General features: G+C 40.8%; 1 protein-coding gene across 1 annotated transcript in view; it reads right to left on the bottom strand.

The window, feature by feature from the left end:
* RABGAP1L (RAB GTPase activating protein 1 like) overlaps nucleotides 1–20,696 on the bottom strand; it is a 97,604-nt gene that overhangs the window by 71,259 nt on the left and 5,649 nt on the right. Inside the window, exons 2-5 of the mRNA XM_031554840.1 lie at nucleotides 17,443–17,517; nucleotides 13,938–14,063; nucleotides 12,737–12,880; nucleotides 375–416 (exon numbers count right to left, since the gene is read on the bottom strand). Of these exons, the coding sequence (XP_031410700.1) occupies nucleotides 375–416; nucleotides 12,737–12,880; nucleotides 13,938–14,063 (312 nt within the window). The 5' untranslated portion in view covers nucleotides 17,443–17,517. The remainder of the gene's footprint in view (nucleotides 1–374; nucleotides 417–12,736; nucleotides 12,881–13,937; nucleotides 14,064–17,442; nucleotides 17,518–20,696) is intronic.

The following is a 20,696-nucleotide window of genomic DNA, read 5'->3' as shown; positions in this document are numbered from 1 at the left end:
CTCTCTTAGCATTACAAATACATCTGACACCAAATAACTTTCCATCACATTTCTCGAGTGTTTATACGTAAGAACCCAGCTATAAAATAAATATGCTGTGAGGTGAATCAGCATTGTTCTCTAAATAGCCTCATATGAGACATTTCAGTGCTAAGAGGGCACTCCTTGTTCCAGGAACATTACAATATGATTAAGTTTAATTTAAAAAGAAAAAACAAATCTACCATAACTGTAGTTTTGAAGACAGTTCTACCTCAGTGCATACTTTTCTTCTACCCCCTCTCCCAGAAGTCTCACCACAATCGCCCCTTCATTACAATACATTTAAACACTCCATGCAGTTGAATAAGAAAAGCTTCTGATCAATGACTTACCTTCAAGAGAGCCAGGGCTACGTGAAAGATTATGTTCATACCCTGAAAAATAAGAAGAAAGAGACTTCAATCATTGCCAGTATACAAATCTCTTTTCTCTGCTACTTATCACCATGTAGCATCTTAACAAGATGCCATAAATCCCAAGGGAACGCCTCTCTTTTCCCTGCTACACTTCAAAGCTCATCAGTAAAGCTCCAAGGCTCAGCTCTCAAACTCCTGGCTGGGGAAGATGAAGGCTCTTTGGAGTTCTGGAATCTCACTGAGCAATTAGCCAGGTGTTTTGCATGTCACAGGACACCTCTCCAGCTCTCCACTACCTGCCAATGCTGTTTCTCATCAACAGTGCAGAATATTGTACCAAGCGGCCCTTCAGGAAACTGTCATAAATATTCGAGTTGGCAAGACTTTTCCCAGTATCTGAGAGCTGTTATCAATCACTTAATACTGTCACTGTAATTCGTTGGGAGATAACAGCAGAACTTTGGAGGAGGGAGCTGCCTTCAAGGAATTTCTGCTTCTGCAATGGAGTATTTTTCCAAGTCTCCTCCTAAAAGCATTGTGACTATACTCCTATCAAAATTAGACTTTATAAAAATGTACAGAGACTCTGGAGGCATTCCTGGGAACAAACTGTATTTTTTCCTATAGGTAGTGCAATGCCTTCAAGGGATGTTACCATTAATTAGTCTTGGAAATGCTACTATATTAGACACACTGAATATTGCAACGCTGAGTGAATTACTGTGCACTCATCATGACAACAGACTGCCTTTTTCCACTAGAGGTCACAATTGCAGCAGGCCTGAGTCAAAAAGCATTAACAGGAAACCCTTTTTCCAAAAGTGATAACGGAGATTTCAAATACAGTCGTTATTTTGCTCCTCACGCTTCGTTCTAACAAGAAGAAGGTCTGTCTGTGAGTTTCAGTCATGACACTCAATCCCAGAGCACCTACAGCCATTCTTTCAGTGCACAGCACTCCCAGCTGTATTCCAAACACCCACCTGAGGCCAGTGCCCCATTGCACGTAGCCCTGACACATGAACAGCGATGAGTTCCTAGCAGAGACGGTTGGATGGGAATATGCAATCTGTAAATGAGAGTCACAACCACAAGCCATCGCAGAGACCTTAGCTTATGACTAGGAGTAATATGTGCAGTTGTTGGATTATCAAAGAACAGACATATTACAGCAGAGGCCCTGTCTGACACACCAGGACCCTAAAACCAGAAGGCCAAAGGGACTGAAGGTACATGGCACAGCCCTTAGCAGCACTCCATCAGTCCTGAGCACAGAGAGCAACCCTCCCCTTGCCTCCAAGGAAGAGGCAACTCCCACAACTCCCAACTCAAGGTGACATTTTGGAACAGATGCAGCAAGTGCTGCAGGCGAGGGCAGTCCCATGGTGCCCAGGTTGGGCTGCCTGCACCTGAGGAGTAATGGCCAAACACCAGTGGCAGCTGGGAGATGTAGAGGTGGCCCCTGGCAGCCTTCAGGCAGGCGTCCAACACCCACGTGCTGGACTGGCAGCAAGATGCTTTACATTTCCGGTGTGATGCCTTACCCACCTGGTTTAGTAACTCATAACCACTGACTCAAACCACAGACCCCAGTGCCTCCTCCTAGTGCAAGAAAGACTGTTCTGACATTGCCTCCTTTTTCAGAACTGTTAAACTCAGCTATCTCAGCTCATTTTTTCCAGTCTCTTATTTAAAATCCTCCTTCATTTACAACACGCTGATTTATAAGACTCAGCTTAAACTCCTCCATCTATTTTAGAAGCAGAAGAACCAAAAATACCAGTGCGTACCAGACATATAAATCATCGCTAGCAGTATCCCTCCAGCAATTTTATAATGAAAACATGGAAGTACATGCAAATCACCCACAAAGGAAGGAGGAGAGAGCCCGTATTAAATAAGCTTTAGATAATGACTTTTTAAAACCAAAGGTCATCATTTTAACTGCGCATTTTGAAATAGCTGCCTTAATATCATGCAGAACTCAATATTGAAGTGTCCTTGCAAACATGAAAGCTGTCAATAATTACCTAAGTGCTTGTTTGACATACAACAGCCAAAGTGAAAAATATTCACTATCCTAGATAGCTAGACAAGAGATGCTCTTAGAGCACAGGAATGGTGAGGGGCTTATTGTGCCCTACTGCTTCTCATGCAGAAATTCTGTTTTTCAACCCAAGAAGCTTTGGTGGGCAAACAGAGGGTGTGCAGACTGCACAGCTTTCAGACAGGAAGCCCAGGGGCAGAGATCCCAGAAGGAAGGCATGTGGATGTGCTCCTCTGCAGAGCTTGCAGCGACCAGAAGAACTAGCAGTTCCTATAACAGACTGTCTAGAGGCTTATCTGTCCAGCCGAGTGTCTGCACGGTATCTTCCCGCTTCCATCAGGTGTTACTGAAGAACCCTTTTAAGCTCGCACACAGGCCTCGAGCACTCTAACAGACCTCATTAAGCTCAGGAGTTAGCTCTTCTAGTGAGAGATGTTCACAGCTCAACCCTCTGCAGCCAGAAGCACTACTCCAGGAGCCCTCAGCTTGACTCTCTCTGCTCTCCGAAACAAGCTGGCTTCTGAAAAGGCCTGATAAGAAGACGGGGAACAAGGAGCAACAAACAGATGGTAAAGGTCATGAACTGACAGAATCATAGAATGGCCTGGGTTGGAAGGGGCCACAATGATCGTCTAGTTTCAACTGCTCTGCTATGTGCGGGGTCGACAACCACAAGACAGGCTGCCCAGAGCCACATCCACCCTGGCCTTCAAGTCCTCTCAAAGTGATTTTAGTTAGTGAGATCTCTGTGGTAGAAAGGCTGCTTCTGTCCTCCCTTACAAGTGAGGAGATATATCTATATCCATCCAGCAAACCTGCCAGGAGACAGGAACAAAGGGAGCTGAGGGAGGGAGCAGCAAACGCGTTTAGGCAACTGACAAAGCTCTCCGGCACACTGGGGGGAAGACAGAAGAGTCAGGCCATACGGTTTAATCCTGTATCTGGACAACATTTCCATATGGGATTCCTTTGGGATTTCTCTCTCATCTTAAATCCTGTCTTAGAAGACAGAAGCCTTGCAGGAAGGCAGGCTACATTACATACCAGCATTCAACCCAGACCACGACAGACCTTCCTCTGGTTACAGGGCAGCTCCTATACATCATTTCGTAAGTAAAAGGAATGAAGCTCTTCAAGGAGCACACAAGCAATCCATCTGAGTGTCCTTATCTTTGTTCCTAGATTTAGGCAACGTGCAGGGGAAAGCAGTGAAGACATTGATACAGCATTCTCCAAAGTTCAGCATGAGGTGAAGAAGAATGTGTGAGCACATGCTTAAGGCTGGAGGAATCTGAAGACTAATGTGACATGCCATCAAGAACCAGTTAACCTGCTTCAGTTTACAAGTACATTTTCCTTTCTTTAAGGAGAGATTAGCTATTCCACTGAAGTTAATTTGACATTGTTTCATCACTTGAAAGTGTTTCATAATTATGTGTTCAATTGCATACTCCTTCAAAAGAGCTGTAGAGGGTAATTGGGGTTACAGACTCAAAAGGAGAATTAAAATTCTATTTATGTTTTGGATTGCTTCCAGCAAAACATTTGTTTGGCATCTGTAACACGCTGTGAATACACAACAAACTTCAGGAATGTCACAAATATATTTACGTTGCTGACACCATAAAATATGCTCTGAAGCCCAAATTTCTCTTTTTAAGTAATGCAGGCTTGGAGCTCTGCAGAGATATGCACACTGATTTGAACCTTTTACTCAGACGTACAGCTTGTGCTTTTACTCTAGTTCAATGACAAGACAATGAAGGAAATGAAAAACTAACTCACTGAAATAAGGCATAGGACAAAAGGAACAGTTCTATTCACCAAGATTTGCTGCACTTGCACACAGCACACACATGTGTACATCTGTGTTTGGTCAGGGCTACTCGCTCCAGTGACTGAATGCCATCTGAATTATTGCCTCGTGTTAGCCCAGCAGATCACAGGCACACATGAAAAGAATTGCTGAATTCCATTGGAAAAATAGTTTGTAATTCTCGCTGTAGAAGGCGAAACGAAACTTAATTTTCAAATTCTGGTTGACTCCATAGAAAGAAAAGCTACAAAACCATGACCTCAGCAATGCGGAGAAGAGCAAGCTTTGTATTAGAAATGGACACACCTTTCTTCCTAAGCAGTTATCTTGGAGAAAAACAAAATGCAAAGAGATCTTACTGCCAAGTATGAGTTATAGCTGACATCACAAACTGGTTTTCCCCCAGTGCATCCACATGTATTGCTTCTACAACAATTAACAGCAGGAAATGCTATAAACACATAAAAGAAGGAAAGAAAGTAAAAAATTCTTCATCCTGATACTACAAATGCTGTGAATAACACATACACCCAATTAAAACCAGCTGAATGAACTATTAGATAAGCAGGCACCACGGAGATAATAAAAATGGTATCTTGAGATTCAGTACTCATTGTCCACTTTTCTCTATTGTATTGCATGAAATGGCACATGATAAATATTACCAGACAACCATGAAAGTAAGATTTTGCATGAAATTGGTTTTGGTTGGTTGCTTTTAAAAGAAATGAATGTGATTCCAGAGTGCTAGTAAATATTTAGATGCTTTGTGTGACTTTCACCTCATTTAATGCTAAGATATTGCAATAGCTGGATGAAGTCTACAGTGCTACAAGATTAGCCCCTTTTCTATCAAGTTTCTGTGATTGCTTTCAAAGTATAAAAATTATAGCCCCAGGATTTTAAGGCATTTTCACATACCCAACTGCTCCCTGGCTTCTGGTGTTTCTGCAGTGGCGTGCTCTTAACTCACCAGCAGCTGGCTACCAGCTGGCAGCATGCCTTCTGTTTGCTTGACCAAGCCATTCACTAACATCACCTTCTCACTCCTTGTTTTCAGAGGCTCAAACTAGAGGACTTTCACTCTTTCCAAATCTGAAAGTATGGGGACAAAAAAATGAGGGCTGAGTCCACATCAAGGGCATACAAGGACGCTGAGGGAGCTGGGCTTGTTCAGCTGGGAGAAAAGAAGGCTGCAGGGTGACCTCATAGCAGCCTTTCAGTACCTAAAGGGAGCCTACAAACAGGAGGCGAATCGACTCTTTGAAAGGGGAGATAACAGCAGGACAAGGGGAAATGGTTTGAAGTTGAAGAAAGATTTAGTTTGGATGTCAGGGGGAAGTTCTTTACCAAGAGAGTGGTGAGGTGCTGGAACAGCTGCCCAGAGAGGCTGTGGATGCCTCGTCCATCCCTGGAGGTGTTCAAGGCCAGGTTGGATGGGGCCCTGGGCAGCCTGGGCTGCTCTGAAATGTGGAGGTTGGTGGTCCTGCCTGCAGCGGGGGAGGGTTGGAGCTTCATGATCCTTGAGGTCTCTTCCAACCCGGGCTACTCTAGGATTCTATGATATGATTCTATGATAGAGACCTCAGATCTCTGCAGACAGGTCCTCCAACTCCGCATGGAATCAGGGAATGGCATCAGACATACTAAGAGGAGAAGGAACCTTCCAGACCCCAGTTTTCTTGAGAGGAGATGCAGCACAGGATTTGAGACATCACAGATGTGTGTCCTTCCCTTCTTCATGTTCCCTCAGCCACAGCACACAGGGGAAAATGCATGCCCACGTTCAACCTTCCTCCATGCCATCTGATCTCTTTCCCAACGTCCGTTCTTCATTCTGTCTCTATCACAACACAGCCCTGGCACCTGCTCTGTCACACCTTCACCTTCATCATCCCTTGAATGCAACGTTTACTCCTTAATTTAATGTATTTCATCAGAAATTCAGCAGGCCCTCAGTTTCCAAGCACGAAGTGACGGAAAATGTTTTGGCAGAGGCAGGCTGCACCACCCTCTCTTTTAAAAACAGCCTCCAAATTAGCTCAGCTTCCTGGATTTGTTCATGGAATATCACTCTCTGCTGTTTGTTATCTCTCCCTTCAGTTATTTCTGAAGCATTTTTCAGCACTGCCAAGACTGCCTGGAATATGCTGCTATCCCACTACAGCAGATGGCACTGGTGTTAAGTAAGCATTATGGAAATTTACTGTATTCCTAGAAAAATCAACCAAGTGAACATCAACTAGTAAGTTGCTAAATTACTTCAGTGGCACTGGGGAAAGTGATTCGGAGACATACTGTGATACGGCATTAGCTGCCTCTGCCTGCTAAGGCACAAGCAGGTTGCTCTCTTGGATCCCTGTCTCCACTAACTTCTTACCTGTATCTCAAAATGTTTTCCAAAACAGAAATAGGCTCAGTGTTACAGGACCACAACATTTATCAACATCACCAAAAAGGTACCTTCTGTTCACAGAAGTTATCTTGAATTGCAGATTGCTGTGAAATTGTTTTTCCTTTGCTCATGCTGAGTGTTTATCACCAGCCTTCCCATAATTGGGGATAAACAACAGCTATGAATAGAAGACATGTAAATTATGGATGTCACAGGAACAGCTGGACAACACAGTGTAAAGCATTATGTTAAACCTGGAGGCTCACCAAGAACCTCTTGAATGTGCCCTATTAAAATACTCCCCTCAATTCAAGCTGGAGTTCTTACAAGTTCTCTATAGCTTTAAAAGTGAATAGAGCTTTTTGCATGCTGCATCCCTGAGGCACAACAGAACGCATTGTTATATGCCTCCAATGTTTTTGCTCTTGATTGGAATTTTATATCCCAACACCAAACGCTTCTTATAACCTTTAGTTAGAAAATAACTTGCAATTCTTTATTATAACCTGGACATTTTAAACACACGCATACAAAAGCTTTGGCAAGTTCCTCATCCATAAAACACAATCAAATACTACATTCATTTTAAATTCTTTTCAGTTTAATTTCTGTTCCAGTACTGGAAAAAAGCCACAGTGCTATACAGTCATCACACAAATTAAGCTAAAGTTCCTTTTAGCATGGATTTATGTAATTCATCTAAATAATAAAAGCAAAATATCCACTGTACTCCAGACCTCAGGCTTTTGCAGTGAAGGTGATGATGAGTGATGTATCAGCAGACGCTTCTTGATGCAGAGAAGTCTCAACTGTTCTCTCAATAATTGACATAACATTCTGTATCTTTCTATAGTGTATGTATCACCCTAATTGTCTATCACTGCCTTGCCTCACTATGTTTAAAGGAACGTCTATTTCAGGAGACAAGAGACTGCACATGCTATATTCATGCATACATGTCACACTATGAATTAATGTTGCTGCACGAACGTCGCAATTCTTTTGTGAAAGTCTTGCTGGCAGCAGCCTTGCAAAGATAATTTCAGAGTCTAATCCTGGTAAGCATCATTTAAAAACACAAACTTTTATACAAGAACTCGTGCCTTACTGTGTGGAAGGCCTCAAACCACCTAACAATCCATGCCTACTTTCTTCCTCAGAATAGCAAGCCTCAAATGCACAAATCAGTGCTATACAATGAGATCCCTTCCACCCACAGCCTGAGACACAACCTATTCTCTTTCTTAAACCAATTAGGATCTAGCTGGAACAAGCTCAGAAGGAAAGCCTCCCCAGCCTCTCTAGATGGAAGTGTAGTGGCTATAGAGACTTCAGGAAGGAGGCTGAGCTCCACAGAAGGTGTAACACAAAGAGAGATGGACAGGAGGAATAGCATGGGATAAATGCCAAAGCTGGACAGTCTGTATTTGTGCAAAGGAAAACAACCCCAAGGCCCAGCCTTCTCCAGCTCACATGTATGACACTGACTTCACTCTTCACTTTTGTACACAGCACTGAAATATTGCACGTTTCAGTGCTGCATCGACTCATAATATCAGTTGAGTTTTTAATATGCTGTTCCTGAGTTAGGTTGCTGTTTCACAAGATTCACTGAAGTACATGCAGAGTGCGGGGTGTATGGATTTACAGATGAAGTGGGCTTGCTCCCCACTCAACTCCTGAGTCAGTTTAATAAATTCAAATGTTAATCTGCTCTTTTTCAACCTAGCAGTGCCGAAGCACTCACTGTGACAGACAGAAAGCAGCATCCTGCTGGGGCATCCACTGCAGGAATACTGTTCTTACTTCTGAGCCACACCACACAGCTCAGTGTCTCCTGGCACACCCGTTCCCCAGCAAGGCACACAGAAGAGAGAAATCAAATCCTCCATGCCAATACTTTGAAACCTTCTGAGATTGTCGTGATCTCACTGTGAAGTGGTGCTCCCAGGCATCATGGCAACATAAGACAGAGCTGCTGCTACGTAGTCCTAGGGAAGGCAGCCTCATTTCTCTGATAAGAGCTGTACAGAAAACAATGCATTCATACACACAAGTGACAGGAAAGCAGTTGCATCCTTGTCTTTTCAGTCCTGATCCAAAAATCGCAGCTCTGCAGTCAAAACACTAATTTTTGTAATGGACTATGTAATTACTGACACTGAGATATGTAAATATATGTACCAGCGCAGGAAAGGCAGCACAGAGGGATTTTTGCACACTCCTTGAAAGGAAAGAGCCACAATCCTTTTGTATTCTATATCCCCAATGCCTGCACACGAGAGCAGCCAGACACACACACAGCAGGTTAGCAGTAACACCTCAAAATGCCAGGTAAAGAACAGAATGTCAGTTTGAGCTCTGAACCTCCTTCAGTTTTGGCAGCACTGTATGTGTGTGTGTATATACATCCCAAATGGTCTGAGTATTTTCTTTTTTAAGAGGAAACTTTTGTGAAATCAAAATTAAAAGCTTCTAAGTAGCCTGCCAACTGTTTTTCTCCTCTTTTAAATGTCTAATCAAGGTTACTTGTTCAGTGCTTCTAAAAAGCGTTTTGATTCCAAGTTGTATATTCTAAAATGCAAGAGGAAATTAAATGTTAAAAAGTTAAATGATGCAAATTTTTTAGTCAAAGGTGGGAGCAAGACAAAGCAAGCTCAGGAGCATTCAATAGCATGATGTCACATTGATAGTTAAGACTGACAAGCCCACACAGAACTCTGCATTTCATCAACACGGTTGTTCTGTAATGCAAATAGAAACAGCAAAAGGAGACTAATGAAGTGGCTGGAACAAGCAGCTAACAGGAGCCTTGGAGGAAGCTCTTCAGCTGACACTGAGATGTTGAAATTTATCTGCAGAGCCAGGCTGAAAACCACACACTCTGATGTAATCTCATGGATGCTTGCAACTGGATCTAGAGGTTGGTTTGTTTGCTTTTACCACTTGGACAGCAAGTACTAAGCCTTACAATTAGCACCATCATGGCATGGCTTACCTGCCCCCAAGCTGGCAAATTTTCAGTTTCTGTCCAAGAAAAGACAAAGAATTTCAAAACATCTCCTTTCCAGACAACCCTGGGTGAAATATTCTGTCCTACGGTTATCGAGGCGACACTGGTTATTTTTACATTAAGTAATTCTGGGGTTGAACCACATCTTCAGCAGCCTGCATATGGCTTAAAAAAAGGTCAGAGAAAGACAACAGGATGGAAGAATTCAATCCTGTAGAGGCCACGGCAAGTCCAAAACTCGTGTGAACCTGAGCTATTATTTAGTTATTAATCAAGTCATTTTTAATGCAAGAATGACGAAAAGACCTTGACAGTAATAGCACACGCTTTGATTTGATTTTAAAAATTTCTCCACAATTCCCATCACAAATTCAGCTTATTTTTCATGGGATCCCACCTCCCTGGAATCCCATGATGAGGATGATCCACGAATGACGCACCCTGAAGGCCCACATCCCAGCTGCGGAGCTGCCACTCCAGCACATGCAAGGGAAGCAGGCAGGCCTATCTGACCATAGCTGCACAACAGCAGTGCTTTGAATGCTTCCTCTCCAGATTGAGAGTTAAAAAGTATCTGTAGCATCTTTTCCAGCCACGGTCAAGAACTGAAATGACAAATCTCATCCAAATGTTCCTGGGCGATACCAAGCCATTCATCCACAATTCAAAGATTTTCATGGATATCTTGGATACTTTGGAATGACCACTTTTTTGCAGCACCCAGGCAGCAATGGTTTCAATGGTTTAACCATTTATTTCCCTTCACCCAATACTTTTCTTTCACAGCAGATACATAGGACGTAAACTTGTTGTCAGCAGCAGACAGGACAGGATTATGGAGAAAGCACAGCCAGGAAGGAAACTTGAGCTATTTTAAACTCATCTGTATTTATGACAAATTAATGAGAAGGCTGGAAGCTTGTTTAAATGTAAAAAAAAAAAAAAAAGCCACCATAAGACTTCAAAGGAGTTTGATTTTTTGAGGATTTTTTTTCCAGAAGAATATGTTCTGGGCTTAGCAGCTGCAACTGTTTTTTCTCCTTCCAGTTGCTGGAATTATAGGCATGCTGTTTGTTCAGAGATAAAGAGCAATTTAATGCAGACAAAAATTATTTTTTGACTGCCCCACCACTCCTTTTGGAAGCTGCCTGGACAGACTGCTTTGCAATACGATTTCAGGCTTCCATTAAGGAATGATTTCTTTCCTATTTTGTCTACGTGCCTTCAGATTTTATTTTCTCTCTACGGTGAGGGTCAACTAGATTTTTAGTTTAACGTGATTTTAATCTACACTCCTCTCACAAATGCTCAGAACTGCCTGCTATTCCAGACTGGGTGAGTCATGAACATTAGGAGCAATCTTCTGATAGTCTGCATTGTTGCCTCTGTATGTTCTGTCTACAAACTGCCCCACTGTTTCTCAAGATGTCTGTACGTACCTTCTCACTTGAAATCAATTTTCTTATCACTTCTGATTTACTTTTAACTGTTGCAAAGGATGCTCCTTTGGTTCTATATGACTGCCCTCCACAGATGCTAACCAGTTTCCCTTTCTCTAGCAGACTCCCGCACTGGTTTCCCTACATCCCTTTCAGATTCCATCACCTTTCTCCCCAGACATGCTGAGATAAACACTGCCATACGTGAGATGAATGCAAATATTTAAATCTGTATTAACCATAACTAAAATCTCTCTACAGCACGTTTCACCTTCAAGCCTAATGCAGTAAGAAGTACACGAGCTTCGGATGGGATGCAGCTATACTGCTAGCACAATAATCACACTTTGGAATGGCATTCTGTACTTCTTGATAAACAAGTTCTTAAAATGGTTATTTCCCAATGCAGCACTATATCAAGATCAGAATGAAGGAACAAAATCAACCAACAAAGAATGATCAAATCCATGCTGGAAGACCATTCTAAAACCTAATTCACAAACAACCCCGAAGGTATTTTGTTCTCTGTTGGACAGCTATCTCTGCAAAAAGGAGGGCAGAGGCAGGACAAACCAACAACTGTTATTTTCCTATTTGCACAACTAGAGTAATCAAGGCACTGTGAAAAAGTTAGAGCTCAGATATATCCAAACTGAAACATATTCATATGTAAATATGGAATCCACTCTCCACTATTACTGTCACACTCACTTGGATACTCACTGGAGGTATTAACCTTTCTTTTTTAATAACTGAGCATGTATGCAAAGCAATATGTGTTTTCTTAAGGAAAACACAGTGAGTTATGAATTGCAGGCAATATTTGTTTTGCAAGGAATGTTATCAACGCATGTGCAGCAAGCCTGAAAATCCCCAAGTAAAATACTTCATGCTAAAAAATGTACAGAATGAACCAGAGTCAACAGTGTTTCACATTCATGAAGCCCTTTGCATTTGAAAATACCAATTATATACACGTGTACACAAATGTACACGTACATATATATGACCACCTCTACACCCTGACTTCCTGATGACAAAAAGAAGTACTTACATCTCACCAAAATAAACACTCCTGACTACCTTTTTTGTCTTTAGTCAAAGTGCAGATGTGTCTACAATACAGACGTGCTATTTGGTACCTGGAGTAATGCATTCCCCCTCAGTTGGAATAACAGGGAAAAAAAATAAGGAAAGAGAGTTTCATTAAAGGGTACAGTTTAGAAGTTTAGAAGTTCTCATTATTTGTCATCATGCCTCTGGGTGACATTCTGAAATGCAAAATCTCAAGAGTTTTATCACTAAAAGCCTACTGGGTATCTTCTGGAGATTAGAATTTCCAACTTTGAATCAACTGTGTAACAAATTAAATGAGAACAGATGTGTACATCAGATACTGTTAATAAGATGCCTTAGTAAAGAATGAGGCAAATCACAATTTTAATTTGAAAACCAGACCAGCATTTCACTGAACATATCTCTTCAATATAAAATCATGGTTTCTGAAGAATTCGGTACACACAGTTAAAGTGTAAACGACTCCAACAAAATGAAACAGAGAAGGACAGAAGTTCTTAACACATTCACGAGTTGGAGAAAGGGCTTTCTGATTCAAGGGTTCTTCTTACCTCACAAAGTAGTAAATCAATGATGTGGAAGACCATGCAGAGTGGAAATTTGGCAGTAAAAAGAGTGAGGAACCACTGGGACGCGTACATATGAGCTTCCAAGTTGAGGTCTGAGAAATGGCTATACAAATCAGGCAACTGCTCCTGGAGTACAGGAAAAAATAATTAATGCTTCAGTACTCCTCCTTAACACGGGATCATCGTCTGCAGCGTCAGTAAGTACCAGGTTGCTGAAGACTGAGAAACAATGAAGTGAAATCCTGGCTTCTTTTGAGCAGCAGTAATAAGTTTAATGTTATCAACGCATGTAATAACTTTTAGTGGTCACGGTTACAGTTTTAATGAGATACAGTTTTAATGACATTTAATAACCACTATGAATTCTATCACAGCATCAAACAATATTACATTAAATTATACTGAGAAATTACAAAATCTTCAATAGAGGAAAGACTGTGTAGCTGTGAAATTTACATCATGTACATATATATTTTAAAAAGTTATTTCTTAATCATGTCTTGTCATTTATAAACTATTCTGTTAAAAAAGCAATAGATACTGGAACAAGCTCACCTTGCAGACCATGAAGTGAAGCTAGCTCTAGTAGCTAGCTTTCACTCTGCAACAGAAACCCAGGTCAGGTCTTAGTGAACTGCTAGTAAGTGTTTATTAGTCAGAGCAGTAGCGTCAAACTTGCAAGTTTTTTATTTAACTTGCTCTGAATAGGACATAATTACACCCGAAAAAAGAGCAATGCGCTGAAATCACAGTAGAATGACCTACACTTAATTTGTATTTCATAAGTGTCAAGATGTCCTGATTTGCCTGACCTCTTAACCACCAGTACAACTCTTACGTAGCAGGACACTGATAGTGGCAGACCGAAAAACTGACTTTGGCCTTAGCAGAGCAGAGAAATTCTCTCTGTGTAACGTAAGAAATTAGGGAAGAGACAGGGTGAGTAAACAGACAGTGGGAAAAAAAATACAACAGATTAGCAGCAACATCATTATATGAAAGGAAAAAAGAAATTATAAGTAAATCTGATTTCACAGTGTTTGGATGTAGTATTAAGCTTTCTTGCCTTGGTTCTATTCCACCTCTAAACAAGGGCTTTGCTGCCCAGAAGGTGATGGAAACAAAGCACCAGTCCCCACTCCAGCGTTCCCATTTATAAAGTGATTTGTTAGTCTGGCCCCACCTGCATTAGCTTCTCCAGCTGGAAAAACTTGCAATGGAGATCTTCAAAGTTATTTCTGTAGAGGTCCCGCAAGCCATAGTCATACATGATTTTCACAAACACACAGAACGCCTGCTCCTCTGGCATCTGGAACAACACACAAATGTGATTTTAAGAACTGAGCTGAGGATGGACATTCCTTCCACAGACAGACACACACGCACACACTTAAATACCTTAAGATGAATTCAAAACCAAGGATGTATTAAATTTTTCAGCAAAGCACACAGAATTTAGAATTAAGCTACTAAAATCTCAAGGGGATTGTTCTACTTGATGGACACCCTGATGTGGCTCTGTAAGACTTCCTCTGAAGAAAAGGAGGGATCAGATCATAGGCTCATGTCAGTATTGCATCCCTACAACCATACAACTGCCATCACTATTCTGTGTGCCAATAAGTCTGAGATCCATCTCAGGTGCAGAAGTCCAGCTTTAAATCAAAACACAAAGCAAAACACAACAACAAACCACCCTAAGACACTGACTTCTACCACAAAAGACTTGGTTAGTTGTGAAATACGCAGAACTGAGGTATAACCAACCCTCTGTGAGAATAATGCTTATCTACTCTCACCCAAACCCCAGAGCATGACAACCTCTGAAGTCAGGTTTTCCATGATGAATAAAGAAGAAATAAATGTTGCCTTCAGAATCTCCTTGTGACCTTGAGGCTGGCTGATCCCCCCTTCTGACACCATGGTATTTTTTTTCAGAAGCCCAATCTCTGTAAACTCTGTTTCATGTTGGCCAAAATTTCTCACTCAACAGAATTTCAGAAAGCAATACAAATGGCTGTGTGAGCCACTCTGAAACTGCATTTGTTGGTTTCAGTCCAGTGAGCACTGGATTTGTGGGAAGCCCTGTGTCATCACATCTCCTTCGTGCCCTCAGGTAACACAACAATAAATAGGCACAAGACCCCAAATCAGGTCTTCAATCACATGCAGGGGAAAAAAAACAACTTGCTTTTATGGGCACTGGATTGTTATATGGGAAAACATTCATTGAGTATCAAGAATGACAGCTCTTGACTTTCTAGCATATTCACTCATCCACTCCCATGTCAACCCCTTATCAAATACCAGCAATTGATGAAAGCTCAGTATTTTTCAAAGAGTCTCCTGATATTTACCAGCAGGGTCTCATCATTTCTGGTTCATCCTATGATTATGCCCTATCTCCAGGGCCACGTGCAGACATTTCCATTTTCAGACAGCATATGTAAAAATAACTAGTTAACATAAAGAACTGCCAGGTCAGCTGTTAGCTATCTGTGCAGGCTAGATTCACCTAGAACAAGCTCTTAGGAATATCAGAACTCTTATGAATCTCAAAGCTCTTAGCACCATTCTATCTGGACAGAACAATCCCCACTAACAGCCAATCAAGGCTGCAGCTAAAGGAAAGGGGAAAAAAAAATTATCCTGACCAAAAAGCTCCAGTCTGCTCTAGAATAAAATGAAAGCAAACATACATTTTTTGTAAGGTAACAATTATTTCTAATAAAATGACAGATGCTCATGCACAAGCACACCTACCTTGCATGCTCAATCAGACACGTGCACTGACAGTCATTCCTCCCCCGCCACAGGGAGAGGGAACAGAGGTGAGCACCAGGCCAAAGACAGTACAGGCAGAGGCCATGGAGTCCTCACTCTGCGGATGCAGGTTCTCCAGTATTACCAACCCCAAGAATTCAAAATTTGTAAATGAAATTTACTTTGTTGTTTTTAATTTTAAACAAAACCAATTATTTGGAATTACAAAAGCCAGAAATATGTATTTTGTTCTTTTAAAAAGAAATATTCGTTTTTCGCTTAGTAACGCCTCCAAGAGTCAATCAGACAAAGAAAGCCAAATGCGGTGAGACTGACAGCAAATCTTATCAGAGATGGCAACACTGGTCCCCTGAGATTAGAGATTACCTGCTCATCTTTGATGGGAATTTCACCAAAGCAGCAAAATCACAAAAAGCCAGGATGGAAGTTCAGGCTACCCAACCATCCCTGAAAGATATCTACACTGAAAAGAAATATCCTGTCCCAGAAGAGAAGGGGAAACAAAGGAGTCTAGAATCCATGCAAAGACTGGAGAGTTAGAGGGGGTTGTACAAGCATTCACAGATGCAGATTGGTTGAAGAATTTGAGAAAAACACAAGTTGGAGGGTATCCTGGGAAGCTCCCAACTTACATGAGTGACACTGCTTCCCTTCCCCCCTTTCTCTGATTATTTCAGTTTAATATCCTATTGTAAAAGCAAACATTATAAAGGGCATATTAAAATGAGTGCAATTGCCATTTAGCATTCCCTGCAAAACAGGGCACTTTCTTCTAACTCCAGAAACACTAGAAAGAAAGGAAATTGTCTATTGCAATGACAGCATACTACCAAGAGAGAGAAGCTAAATATTAGTTGAACACTAAGAATGTGACACCCATTCATTTCTAAACAACTTGGGCGTTGCAAATGGATTATCCCTCCAGTGGAAATTAGAAACCTTCTTTGAGTAAAAACTTGCAAAGTAACTGATAGATATGAGCTGATTTGCAAAATGTGGGACTGCTGTAACCTAAGTGAAATCAGATGAACTCTTGAGGAATCTCAAGTTTCTCTGAAACACTTTCATGTCATAGATCTCACCAGAAATTACAGCTTGTGGTTAAATTAATCTGAATTTGATTTCCAGGTGCCTTAGGAAGAGCATATGTAACATGTGTGCCATGAACATCCTATCCAAACCCACAGTCTGCAGTGTATTTCAACCGTGATTAATAATTTATTAATTGAAAGCCTGACAGAAAAAGGCAATGGGTAGAAAAAGAGCCGGTGTTGGGATTTTAGGCGTTTTATTCAGAAACTCTTCACAATATCTACCAATATTTGAATCTGCTGCTTTTCTACTGATGCATCTAAGTTAAAGCATCTCACAAAATACAAAAATCATGTACTTATCTACCCATGTGTATACATCTACACGTGTATATACAGGAAGTGACAGATCAACGTTTGTATAGACTTTGGTCACAGGCTGAAATGTCAACATTCCAATTCAGCTTTCATTCAGAAGAGTTTATAAAATGTCCTCAGGAGGAAAGGTATTGCTGAAATTGATGGGCATGCTTTCTTCTGTGAGCTACTCTGAGAACATCTCCCAAATCTAAGTTCCCCTTAATCACAAAGGGAGCTTACCTACGGGAGTACTAAACTCAAAGAAAATCTAGCACATCACTTTCTGGTTTTCACACAGAAGTACTTGATAATTTAATGGATTTAAATAAATGAAATCTACATTCATAAAAACAGAAGCTGTTATTCACTATTTGCCAGAAAGCAACTGCAGTAAAATAAATTTAGACAAATATAAAACAGTGCATATCTGTCAAATACAATGTTCCAGTACTACTGATTTTAAGGTTAAAGGCTGCTCTAGGTATCAAGGCTTTCATTTAGCAGTTAACTCACATGAAGCAGTAGCACAGCTGCAAGGAAGGACTGTCCCTGGCAATAGCCAATGTCTTCATCGTAGACAGAGTATGCCTAGAAAAGATAACAGTCAACATATATTTAAAATGCATTTATTTTTCAAACTGCATGAGAGCTGGATGCAACTTCTCTTCACCTAAACCAGGGATAATTCTGCTGAAGTAAGGAGTGTAAGAATGGGAATGATGCAGCAAGCATGAGCTAAGAAACAGGCAACTATGGGTTGTGTGGGGAGTGTGCTTCCTTCTTTGGTTTGGGAAAAACAAATCTTCACACTGTGAAAAAAACAGGACTTGAGGTCATTTGCTAGAAAACCGAAAACTACATTGAAAATTTCATCAGAAACAGTTTTTCCACATCCTTCTTATGCTGAAAAATGAAGACAACTCTTCCTTCACGGTAAGATGGCTGTGCTATTTTTTTCTTATCATTGAAAATAACAAAACCTTCCTTTCTTCTCTGCCTTTCAGAGACAAGATGATGGATGCTGTTTTGAAAGCCACGTTAGAGGATGTTGAGGATTGGAGGAAACCTGAGACAGTAAGCAACCCAGAGCAGGACTGACAGGGGAGAGACAGCCATCCTGAAGGAACAACAAGGTCATGGTGAGGAAAAACTGCAAGGCCAGAGCTGCAGAACAAGCCAACAGCTCCTTCTCAGTCCGTATCCTCTGCAAACATACCTGCGTGCATCCGGTCCTGCGTGCAGGCTCCAACTCTAAAGCAAACCTTCCCTTTACAGAGAAAGCACTGCATCCATCATTCTACGAGGTGCTGAAGTGAAACTGACAGGCCTGTGATTATTGAGATCTTCATTCTTGCCCTTCCTCAAAACCAGGACAACATTTGCCAGCTCCTGGTCAACTGGGACCCCTCCAGATTCCCAAGACCATTAAAAAACACTTGAGAATCCTCACAGTGTCTTCAGCCAATTCTTTGTCTCAAAATGACATTTGGCTCCTTTTAAGCCAAGGGTAATAACATAATTGCCACTAACTTCTGCCAGAAACATTGAAATTGAAGCCAAAATACATGTCAAGTCTTAAAACCATTTTCCTTTTCCATTGTGACCGGCAGAAACCAAGAAACAAATATTTCTAAGGAAGCTGGTAGTGACCCCAGGAAGGAAAATTTTCATCTGAGTATTCTTTTAAAGCTCACTGCTTAGCAGCAACTCATCCACGCATTTCCTAATACGTTTGTCCCTTGGCCTCTACTGCTTACTGTTCCTTAACAGAGGAAATAGAGGTGACCATGATCCCTCAACTCACTGCTCATTTTCATCACTCAAGCAACTACAAGATGACTAGTCAAGTACACTACTGAAAAAAAATTAATTAAAAATCACCACTTGTTAATAATAAACAATAAACAGCCTTTATCTCCACATTCCCCAAATCTACCAGTCTATTTTAATTGTGCAGCAGTCCTAAAACACGTATAATTGCTGTCTTGAAAGGCCAGCTCCAGGTACATGAAATTACAAATAATACATGTGATTGATGCTTTCTTCATATTAAAAAAAAAACAAAAAAACATTTTAAATTAACTAGCATAATGGCTAACTGCTTGCTACGAACAGCACTGACTTAATCCAAACTAGCTTGAAGACCGTATATAAACTGCTTTGCAAACTGGCAAGGATAAAATTTAAGGTACAAGAAACAATCAGATTGTAAACATATGCCTTTGAGACTGGGAAACAAGATTAAATTGTGGCAGAAGATGGAAAATGCAGAGAGTAAAAAAAAAAAAAAAAAGCAACCCCAACCACATCGCTCTGCATTTTAAACACAAATACAAAGGAAGAATAAGGAACATCCGCATGATCAACTTCCTGAGCACAACAGAAGAAGTAATAAATCCATTTTCAAACATAACCAGAGCAAGAAGGCAGAGCTCATACTTGGAAAATATGTGATGGAGGTACAAAAGTTGTGTTTAAACTCCAGCACAACATCCACATGAACTTTCTTTGTGCCTGTGTTATTGCAGAATAATCAGTGAGGCTGTCATTCTGCTGGAATGACTTCCTGCAGTGGATGCAGGCTCTGTCTCCAACCGAGAATCAGAAGAGATTATAAATCAAAATGAAGAAAAATACTGAACGTGTATTAAGAACAGACAGTGTCGACACAGAAAGTTTTGAAGGAAAATCCCCACAACGTGATCCACACAAGCAGCTATGGCCAGATACATGACTGTCATCTTCAGCTCAGGACAGGAATTACGACAAAACTGAAAAAGATTCTAAGTCGAAGCTACGTGATATGGACAAATAAAGATACATATTTTTTAAACTAACTCTGCAGAATCAACATGATTTTATTTCATTTGCCCAAAGCAAATACATTTTTGAGCTTTATGCATATTACATTTCCAATTATACGTATACTTTTAGCTTTAAGTAACCTTGGGACTTGCTATTGCTGAAATACAATGTAATTAACCAAAATATCCTCAAAGATGCTGCCTACAAACCACAATAATGCTACCTAATTAAGAAAAGATCTAAGATGAATTATTTAAGATTTATTCTTTAAGGGACTTAAGAGCATTAACTTTGATTTTCCACATGAAATACGAAAACAAAACAAAATCCCAAATCTCCCACTTCCACTGAAGTCGCTGTTTCTTCTAATTTCAAGGGAATGGTATTTTTCCCATGATAACTTGTGACAGTGCTGTAAACTTCCAGTTCTTATTTTTTCAAGCTCTTCAGGAACCTCCAACAGCAATACTTCAATTAACTGAGATCTTAAATATTCCCTTTCTCACAGTTTAGATTTAATAAATATTCTGATTCTGACTTAAAGCCTTCTTTAATTCCCTTTAACTTAGCAAAGATCTTATTACAGAATTAAATCATCTTTTCAATAGTTATCTGTCTTCTGCAGAGAACTGTGGGGTTATTAAGAACATCGTTAGCAAACAAATTGTTTGAAAGCTAAAGAGCCTCATGAAATAAATGAGCAGTAGAGAACCACGTGCATATCTGGAAAGTGAATGAAGAATCCAGAAATGGACCAATCTTCTGTAGAAGAAGAGAATGGTGAGGCACTGGAACAGGTTGCCCAAGGAGGCTGTGGATGCCCCATCCCTGCAGGCATTCAAGGCCAGGCTGGATGTGGCTCTGGGCAGCCTGGTCTGCTGGTTGGTGACCCTGCACATAGCAGGGGGTTGGAACTGGATGAGCATTGTGGTCTTTTTCATCCCAGGCCATTCTACAAATCT

Source organism: Meleagris gallopavo, chromosome 10 (genome assembly GCF_000146605.3).
Source record: "Meleagris gallopavo isolate NT-WF06-2002-E0010 breed Aviagen turkey brand Nicholas breeding stock chromosome 10, Turkey_5.1, whole genome shotgun sequence".
NCBI classification, from domain to species: domain Eukaryota; kingdom Metazoa; phylum Chordata; class Aves; order Galliformes; family Phasianidae; genus Meleagris; species Meleagris gallopavo.
The sequence above is the reverse complement of the archived record's forward strand: the minus strand, read 5'-3'. Positions and strand labels throughout refer to the sequence as shown.